The 10,276-nt window shown below is 39.2% G+C and overlaps 1 protein-coding gene across 1 annotated transcript; it reads right to left on the reverse strand.

Moving 5' to 3' along the window:
• Positions 1-960: 960 nt before the first annotated feature.
• hpxa (hemopexin a) lies at positions 961-5,124 on the reverse strand. The gene is made up of 10 exons (XM_058653413.1): positions 5,019-5,124; positions 4,525-4,544; positions 4,361-4,438; positions 4,046-4,200; positions 3,310-3,463; positions 2,974-3,186; positions 2,753-2,848; positions 1,966-2,096; positions 1,731-1,881; positions 961-1,446 (listed from the first exon to the last, which is right to left on the reverse strand). Exons 1-10 carry the CDS (start codon positions 5,078-5,080, stop codon positions 1,217-1,219), a joined length of 1,290 nt encoding a protein of 429 aa, XP_058509396.1. The 5' UTR covers positions 5,081-5,124; the 3' UTR covers positions 961-1,216.
• Between the last annotated feature and the right edge of the window lie 5,152 nt (positions 5,125-10,276).

Consider the following 10,276-nt stretch of genomic DNA (forward strand, 5'->3'; position numbering starts at 1 on the left):
CTCATATGAATCCAAGAACAATATTAGATAAAGACAAAAGCAGGCAGACCTTGCTAAAATAATCGGAATAGTATGATAGGCCAGTGAATGTTATGGGAAAAAAATACAAATATATGTTTTTTATTTCAATGTTCAGCATCCAGAAGCAGAAATACTTTAATCTTTGCAGTGCAACCAACCCTGATGTATCGTGTTTGCAGTACAATACATCAATACACATTTTGTATTAAGTAGTGTTGTATTTGCAGTGATTATTTGCATAATGTTTCTTTTTAAGTTGCCGACTCAGATTTTAATTAGTATTTTGGGTAGCTTTATGTATTTAGAGTTTATTTGGCAGAAGGAAAACTTAATGTCAAACTAATTGTCTCAATGCCTCAGAGGAATAAGATGGTGTCTGTCTCACATGCACTGACTTCTTTGTGCAGCTCTGCTGGACAGACACAGGACAGATGCTGTACACAGACAAAACCCCAAGTTTTACAATGATGTCAATAAACTTGCTAAAAATGGAACTCTGTTGCCCTCTGCTGGTGGATATCTAGAGCCTGGGTCTGTTCTGGCATTATAAAAAATTATAGCACTTTGTTCTACCTTTGAGTCAGTACAATTAATGTTTGACTATTACTATAATACTCAATACTGAGTATGGAGTACAAATGAATTTGTAGGGTGCACATAATAGTGAAACAGGTTTAAGTATCTTAATTTTTCCAGAAAAGAGTTTGGTATTTATTCTCTGTGAAAATGTTTCAATCATCTTTTGTTTTATTTAGAGTTTGCAGTTACTTTAAGTTGATATTCAAAATGAGTGCCCATTGTCTTCTTGGTGTAGCTATTGGTGAGGAGTTCAAAGTTGAACAACGCTCTCTTTTTTCTTACATCAGAACTAAATAATAAGACAATTTATGTGAGAAAATACCACTGTGAACACTCTTTTAGTGCAAAGAAGACGACACGTTGTGTGCTGATTCTCCTCTTTATTCATGATGACGCCATTCACAATGAATCACAGGAAAACACGTTGTGCCCTCAAATTACATAGAGGTCGACTACAGTAACGGAATATGAAAACTCTTGTAGAAAGAAACAAAACTGAGTGTTAGTTTGAGGTAAGAACAAAAACTATGTGAAACACGTGGTGACTCTGTTATCAGGTGTCACTGGCATTTGACTGTGGTGTGTGTGACATTCTGCACAGTCCTGTGAATAAAACCTAGTGATCACACCCAAACAGGTCCTGAGAGACTCTGTGCTGCTCGGGCAGGGCTCTGCCAGTAGCCAACACCATGAGGCTCTCAAAGATGTAGTAGTGGTTGCCTACAATCACTTTAATTCCTTCTTTGTCGCACTTGGCAGCATCGATCGTCTTGAAGAGGGCAATTGGCAGCTCTTTGTTGATAACGCGAGGGCTGGCCTTCATTTCCACGTCATAGACGTGGTCACCTGGTGGACAACAGACAGGGCGACAGATGAGCACAGCAGACAGGAGGACATATGAATCATTCTTTCTAGCCTAGCTGTCACGTTAGTTAGTTGTTGCTTTATCTGCTTAATCCTTACGTTGTCCCCCCAAAAGAGTGTGATCTTTTATCGACTTCCAAAGCGTCTCTATGTCCTTGATCAATGTGATTGTATCTAGCTAACTGAGCTTGGCTGAACCTTGTGTCTAGCTTCAGTTCCTGTGAATGTGCCGACCGGTTCAAATTCAATTTTGATTTTGTCTTTACCTTTGACGATGTGAGCGATGTGATGGTCCTCACAGATAAATGCAGCATCAATGTGACCCTCAACGCCCAGCTCTTCCTTCACAGACTTGGGGTAACCTTCCATAAGGACGGGATGCTCACCCCCCACTTTGTAAACAAATAGATGGTCGTCCTGAGGAGAAACAAATAATCATAAATGTCCTGTTTTAGCCTTGAGAGAGAGAGAGATGACTGTGTTGTTGCTTCTGTAGTTTACCTTGATCATGTGAAGCTGATCCTCGTAAGTGAAAACAGCATCCACCTCGCTGTGCAGCTCCTTGAAGACGTTCTCAATGGAGTCGGCCTTCAGAGTGTTATTAACCGCATCTCTGCTGATGAAATAGTGGCCTGCAAAACGAGGGAATTGCTTAAAACGGTAACACTGCAAGACGATGGAAAATGAACACAAACTAAAGGAGAAAGTCTTTGATACAAGAAACCATGACAACCGCATGTGACCAACTGTTAAAGTATGTAGTCTATGTATCTGGTTTGTTTAATTTCTGGCTATTGAATAATATGTTGGTCTTTCATTTAATGTCTGTGCATTAATGTGCATTAATGGGATTAAATACAGATCAGCTTATCCTTGCTGCTTAAGGAATCCACAGTTTTTTTTCTCATTCCTGACCAACTCACTGCTAACCATATGAACCATACAACCTCTGTATTTGGGGCACGTGATTTTGTTGATAATAAACTAAGGTCTTTAAATAAAAACGGTTCTGATCTTCAAGTATGTTGCCTCTCATTTATTAACCTCTGCCAAAAGGGTTTTGTTTATGATTTCTGTCTCTGTTTTTTCTGTCTTTTTACATAGAAACTCCCGAAACCCTTTGTAGTTTCTAAAGTCATCAAGCACATCAGGCAGCAGCTGTAAACTTTGATGTTTACATTTTTTGTGCTAAAAAAATATATCAATAAATAAAACAAACAACAATAAACTAAACTAAACTAAACTAAACGAAAAAGGCAAAATCAGTGTGTTGTGTGTCAGATCTCACCTCTGAAAGCATACATGTTTCCATCATGGTCGGAAGTGATGGCATCGAGGTGAACACGGCTGCACTGTTCTCTCTCCACGTCGTCACTATGGCTACCTAGACAGCGAAGTGAGTGACACCAAAACATTACGGTCAAATAATTCATCTCCAACATGGATAAAAGCTGAAATAAAAGATTGTTTGCTAGAAGAGATTTCCTCATCAAAATATTTTTCACTTACTGTAATTGGCGCATTTCATGAAGTAGTCGCGCACTTCTTTGGGGTATTTGCCGTGCACGTCACCAGTCTTTGGGTCGAACTTGGAGAACATGTGTCCATGGAAGCAGTAGTAGTGGCCCAAAAAGCGGAAAGCAGCCGTGCAGTTTGGCATGGTCTTGAACTCCTTCTCTTCCACAGCCTTGGTTTTGACATTGTAGTGGTAGATTTCATGTTCTACAAGAAAAAAAGGTACATATATATATATATATAGCAGAGAAAGAAAAGTGCTTGAAATATGTGAATGCACTTTCTTAAAAGCCTTTCTTACAACAAAGAAGGATTAATCTGAAGACTTACCCTTGAAGAAGATGACAGAGTCTTCACCGCAGTCAGCTTTGGGACATCCTATGGCAGCATCCAGGTGGTCAGGGATTCCAGGGAAGACCTCAGCAATGTTCTTGGGGTATCCGTCTTCCAGCTTGTGTTTCTGATAGCTATACACCTTCTCGTCCTGCATCAAAGTACAACCACCAAAAGTACCACTTTAGATGTGAGGTTACGTGTGTGTTGTTGCATGTTTGTACGATCAAAATATTCAAATATATGAACGTGTGTTGACATTTTTATACACTTTATACACCAAAAGGAAGGCAGTTGATGATTTTAAAAAGTAACGACAGCAAGCAGATCATTCCCTGCCACTGTGTTTAAAAGCCTGATGTCAATGACCTGGTAAACTTAATTTTTAACTGTACTGTTCTCTTTGTGATGCATGTATTTCTGTCCTTGTCTTATTTCAGTGAGACAAAAAAGGTGTAGTCATTTATGAAAACAGGTTTTCTTTCATTTAGAAAAAATAAAAAACCTTTATACACCACTTAAAAAGATAGCTTCTTTGCTTATCATTGTAAAATAAGTCAGCAAGAATGTGATTGAATCAGGTGAACCTCTCCCATATTGATATGATCATACTTCCCAAACGGCTTCATATAGCTGTCATACACAGGCCATAACTCTAACTCATATTCACTGCTGATCCTCACCAATTCAGATAATATTGTAACGATCAAGGGAGTCAAAGAGTGGACCGTACCAAGAAGAAAAACATGTGGTCGTGGTCATGGCTTTCTTCATAGTGCATGAGGAAAGCAGCATCTACGTGGCTCAGGTGGTGATGGTCGTCCAGCTCGGCGAAGGTCTCATTAAACAGCTCAGGTTTGCCATGGAAACCCTTGAGCAGATGGTCGCCTGATAGACAGAAATGCAGGACGTGACATTTAGAAACAACAATACACATTTTATTTCACAACCTCTAAAAAGGAGTGAAACCAGAGCATGGAGTTCAAATGACGCAATGCACTGCAAATAATGTTATTCATATAGGGCCAGAACACTTGTAGGGACTTACCCTTGAAAAAGTAAGGGACTCCATCCTCGTCCACTGCAACAGCGTCCATCTCAAGACCATGACAATGGTCAGGGATGTCTGTAAAATAATAAATAATAATAATTTAGTAATAGTATTAGCATCAGCAACAGATTGAGACATGTGTGTGAATGCATAAAACTGACCTGATGCATGTGTGTCATGCCTGGATAAACAGAACAGACAGAAAACAAAGCATTTTTAAAATAATTGTACAATATAAATAAAACAGTCATCTTTTCTAACTTGTGTTCTGTTTGTGTTAACCAAATATTAAAATTTGCTATGTAAAATAATGTCAAATTAGGACATTCTAAGGGGATTTAAAATATGCTTGTCGTGATGGAGCCTCTACTTGTGAGCCAGGTCAGTATCAAAAGTCTAAAACGTCAACGTCCATTCCTTTTCTTTTTGTGGAGTCTCCACACGGCATGTACAGTTTATTTTTATCACTTTTGTTTCTTTATACCTGACGTTTTGTCCATTTGCAGTAAAACTGATTTGGGTTCACTGTGATGGAATATGGTTTAAAAGAGAATTCAGAGTGCTCAGTCTGAAGGAGACATGAGTCACCAGCACCCCAGAAAGGAGAAAAATAACATTTAAAATTTTAAAAAAAGTAGAGTGCAGGACTACTTACGAATCGGCACATGCCAGAGCCAGGGCCAGGCAGAGACACAAGACATGGGTGAGAAGCTTCATGGTGAGCAGTCCGGAGAGGCAGTGGAGCTGGGCTACAATGACTGCTGCTCCAGCAACCTTTTATATGGTAGGGCTCAGATGGACACAGTCACATTGAGCAACAGATGAGGAGGAGAAGGAGGAGGAGGAGGAGGACAATGTGCAGATGCTGTGGGTTAATCAAAGATGCCCCCTTTGTTTGATGAACCAGAGTCCTGTGCCACTCAAACTCAGACATCCACAAAGTCAGACCAGCACCTACGCAATCAGAAATTCAGAGAAGTCCAAAGGTTCCTGTTCACTGTAAAAATGAAATCAATACTACTGTACTACTACTACTTTTTTCACTGTCAATTTCAAACCAAAGTAATATGAACATTCGGTAACACTAAAGATTAGGGATCACATATTCACTATTAACTAGGTGCTCACTAACATGCATAAATAGCACACTAGCCCTTTATTAGTAATTATTAAGCATGTATTAACACCTTATTCTACATAATCTTATTCTACCTCTATTACAACATGAATTAAGGTTTTCCTGATCCTTATATGCATGTTAGTAAGGACCTAGTTAATGGTGAATATGTTCCCTAATCTAAAGTGTTACCAAACATTCAATAAACGTGAAACATTATAGATCAAATACATTATACTCGCTGTTGTTAGTATATTGCTATGTTAGCAGTATATTTATTGTATAAGCTTCCATTTATTCCGTTGATTTGAGGATCATATTCTAACAAAGAGGGACTAAACTGGTGTGAATACTCTTTGTGTACTTTATCAGTAGTATTATCTGTACCATTCTAGAACATACCAGATGTATGTCATGGTCTGTCTGGACTTGATCCAGGTTGGAGATAAATGACTCAGTGAAGCCACAGAATAAATAGAACACGCTGAATCCTTGTAATAACTGCTGTGTAAGGTTTGTATGTTGAACATTAACAGAGAATATAGTATGCCGCAATGTGTGCGATTGAACAAGTCACAGTCGGTCGTTTGTATTAATAAATCAACAACGAATGTACACCTGTAAAGTGGAGACTGAGCAAACTTGGCTGAGTTTTGCACTTTGCAATTATTTGTTAAATCCAAAGTCAGTCAGTCATCATCTACCGCTTTTATCCTCAACCAGAGGGTCGCGGGGGGTGCTGTGCCAATCTCAGCTACATCGGGCGATAGGCGGGGTACACCCTGGACAGTTCGCCAGTCCATCGCAGGGCCACACACAGATAGAGACAAACAACCATTCACTCTCACACTCACTCCTATGGTCAATTTTTAGAGTGTCCAATTTACCTAATCCCCACATTGCATGTTTTTGGACTGTGGGAGGAAGCCGGAGAACCCGGAGAACCCGGAGAGAACCCACGCACACACGGGGAGAACATGCAAACTCCATGCAGAAAGGCCCTTGTTCCAACCGGGGCTCGAACCCGGGTCTTCTCGCTGCAAGGCGAGAGTGCTAACCACTACACCACCGTCTGGCCCCAAAGTACTAAATCCAAAGTACAGTTACAATTATTGGACACATTTCAAAACGACAAGTCTTCGATAAACCCGCCACACTCATCCCGCCCAGCACTGAACAAAGAACAGCACATGTCAGCTTTCAGTATAAATATGCAACAGCAAACACAAAAGCATGTATGAAGAACAGAACAAGCCAAGTAAGGAAAACTGCTGAGTTGCATTTGATGCAGAAATTTTGTGACAGCAGTGCAAATATGAAGTGAATGTCTGTTGAGCAATGACACTGAGGTCTGTACACAAATGTAATCAGTGTGCTAACAAAGGCTCAACCTTGAATTTGGCTTGAACTACTCCTGCTACTTCACGTTGTGCACAAAATGTTTAATTCAAGAAGCATCTTGCTTGTTTTCTTTAGGCTCACTGAAGCAATACAGTCATACAAATGTTTGTATTCTGTTGATTAATGTGGTTCAGGAACCTTTTGTCCTGTAATGTTATGGCTAATACATAGTTTGCTGCAGTTTTTAAGGCAGATATTTAAGGCCTGTCTGAGTAACAGCAAATGTCCTCCCCCTGTCTACTTTGGTTCATTTAGTGAAACCCAAGTCATAAGTAATACTGCAAAATGTCTTCTGTAGAAACTTAATGTATTAAGTTTAAGGAACTCTGCAGTTAAAAAAAGGTTTTGACATAAGTTGATGTAACAGAGTAGAACTGTACCCGTTCAAACTCATCTTCTGTTATACTGACGTGAGATTTGATGTGTGTACTCTGGACATGAAAGCAGATACTAATTGCGGACAGGTGCGTCTTACTGTATCGGCAGTTCCACCTGTGACTCCAGAGAGGGCTTCACACCTGAGCTTTACTTCCACTCAGTCCCAGCACTGAGCATGTGTCAGCTTATCCTGCCTTCAGCATGGTACAGTCTGGCCACTTCTCCTGAGTTATATCGTGTCATATGAACAACATGTTTTTAATCAGAATATTTAAAGTTCCTTCTGCATTTGCCACTGGAACTCTTTGATTGTCTTAAAATCGTAGTTGTTCCCAACCCCCTGCAAATCACCATCAAAAAAGGCTTTTAAAAACTGTGGTTGGTTCACATCTTAATCCACTCAAGCACCGAACACTGCTACCTCTCACCCCTTTTCTCCTCTCTCCCCTGCTGTGTGCAGGTATGAGTAACATAAATCAGGCTGCTCATGAGTGTGTCAGCTCTCTTACTGAGTCCAGCAGCTGCCAGATGGATTTCATGGAGTGTGTGGGCAGGCCGAGTCCTCTGCAACAGCATACAAGGCAGATGCAGAGCAGAGCAAATAAATGTGCACTGCTACTGAGCTCTGGCCTTTGATACTGCTGTTATCTGTAGTATTGGACTGGTTTCATTCAGAAGACTTGGACTAGTCACAACTATGGTGAGCCAAAGGTTTTCAATTCAACTTTAGTGTTCTGCAGCCAATCAGTTTAAATTCATCAATCAATCAATCAATCTTTATTCTTCAGGGACAATGCAATGAGACATAGGGGACATAAAGTGCATCTGATGTACTGCACAAAGAGTGTGTAGCAATTTGCTAGTTTGCAACTCGTGACCCTGGCTGGGCTTTTCAGAGATAAAGAGTAACACAAGTACAGTAAAAACGACAACAATATAAGACAGTACAAATACTAATATATAAGGCCTATTTCTCATCTACCTAATACAGCGTAAAAAGGTGCCTGCACACGCACTCATACACTCCAAAACAGTCAAACTTTATGGCTACAATCTCCTTTTGTTTTCAGCCAGTTCTTGATCTTTTTATCCGTTTTGTTTCATTAGGCATTGTATTCCAGTTATGACTAAGCTGACTGTCCGAAATGTGGTTCTGCTCATGTGTGAAGCTGGTGTTAGTTAAATCATTTAGAACCACTAAAAACAGCGAAACACGTGATTCCTTAACACTCATACAGGGATCTACGTACAGTATATACTGCAGCACTGACAGCAAAAACCTGAACCACCTGCATATGCAAACGCCCCTCTATAAGTTAACTTGTGAGAAATCATTATTGACAGAGGGAAGCCTCCAGACGCATGGCAGCAATAACAAGTGATAAGAAGCAAGAGAAGTGATTAAACTATGTATCCACAGAATCCGGCTTTTATATTAACCTTGTCCACAGCTCATACACACAACTTAAGTAGCTCTACCTCGAAGTGCTGTTTCAGTGGCCAAAAATGAATTGTATACACATTTATCCTAAATAAAGGATTATCTTTCACCCACACACACTGCAGTCTGATGAAGTTTGTGAATACCACAGAGATCCTGTAGAGGTCTCTCTTGCTGATATAATGGATTCAGCAGGCTTATGGGCCTATACATAAAGAATGTTATGGATGACAAGTATACTGCTTATTGTAAAGTCTGTCACACAGTTCTATAATATGACAACAAAAGTAAAAAACAACAGCTTCAGGTTTATCAACGGTTGTGTAATTAGATTTGTTTTTTACTTAAGGTTTTTTTAAGTAAAAACGGTGAAGTCAGTGTGCATAGAACATCTTTGGTTTTAGAGGAAATGTCTTTTTTGTTGTATCTCTGCACAAAGACAACAAGCTACACTCAGCATTTCATCATGCAAACATGTAGTTTAATGATCACAGCTTTAGTGAGACATATATATATAATAAAGGCATGCTTTAACAAAGAGGGGATATTTGGTATTTGTTGGCGTCTATGACAGAATGTAGATAATTGGTTCACAGGGTGAAAAGGTCACTTCTCATTTCACTGTGAGCTCACTTGAGATCGTGGGACAGTTTTGGAGCCGTGTGACATCACGTCCACGCATTACACAGTGAACAGAAAGCAGGACTAAGAGACGAAGTGCGCCTATTACGCTCAAGCTAAATTTAATAAAATACAATTCGAAAACACCGTTCCTAAAGTATATGATGTTAATCTTTTATTCACTTCAATATTCTGACCGGAAACGTGAGGCTTACAAATAGCTAATTGAAAGTTACATTTTAAGATATAGGTTAATCAAAATATAAACCCACAGATAGTCTGTCAGGGGTCTGCAACCTGCGGCTCTAGAGCCCCATGTGGCTCTTCAGCCCTTCTGCAGTGGCTCCTTATAGCTTTGAAGAAAAAACCTGTTTATTTTTCTCTTACTTCCATGTTTTTCGCCCTTTTATTTATGAGTCGAAGGTCATAAATAAAAGAGTCATGATATGTTATGCATCACATCCAATGGCTATGTCAATGTCTATATTGAAAAACCTCCCAGAAAGCCATTCCCGACATGAAGAAGTATACAATTGGAGTCCTGGCCATCTTTGGATCCAGGCAGGTTTTCAAAAGCACAAACTACATAAAATCCAAATATTGTTTTATTTAATTTCAAAGTAGTAGTAGTAGTAGTTTTCTGCACTTTATAATAGGTTGGGGTATAAACAGCAATGAAATGTCAACAGTTTTTATTTTGTAGTTCTTAAATTTCAGTTCTTTAAATATAGTATATGTATCAACAAAAACTGTATTCATGATATTATCTTCTTTTTAAGGTTTTTTTGCAGCTCCAGATTAATTTTATTTGGGTAGAGAAGAGACAAAAAAATTATTTTGCATCCTAAATATAATTAATACCTTTTTATTATTATTATTTGAATGAATAATGACTATAATGTGTTCAGTGTAACACATGTGTGTGAAAGCAGCCCTGCAGAGGGTGTCCTTCCTT

Source organism: Solea solea, chromosome 2 (genome assembly GCF_958295425.1).
Source record: "Solea solea chromosome 2, fSolSol10.1, whole genome shotgun sequence".
Classification (NCBI taxonomy): domain Eukaryota; kingdom Metazoa; phylum Chordata; class Actinopteri; order Pleuronectiformes; family Soleidae; genus Solea; species Solea solea.

Bases quoted from the DNA above. Each gene is read 5' to 3' on its own strand.
- hpxa (XM_058653413.1), bottom strand. From the start codon at position 5,080: ATGAAGCTTCTCACCCATGTCTTGTGTCTCTGCCTGGCCCTGGCTCTG. The intron at 4,439-4,524 runs GTCAGTTTTATG...ATTATTTTACAG, and splicing joins GCATGACACACATGCATCAG to ACATCCCTGACCATTGTCAT. The intron at 3,464-4,045 runs GTACGGTCCACT...ACTTTGATGCAG, and splicing joins ACCACATGTTTTTCTTCTTG to GACGAGAAGGTGTATAGCTA.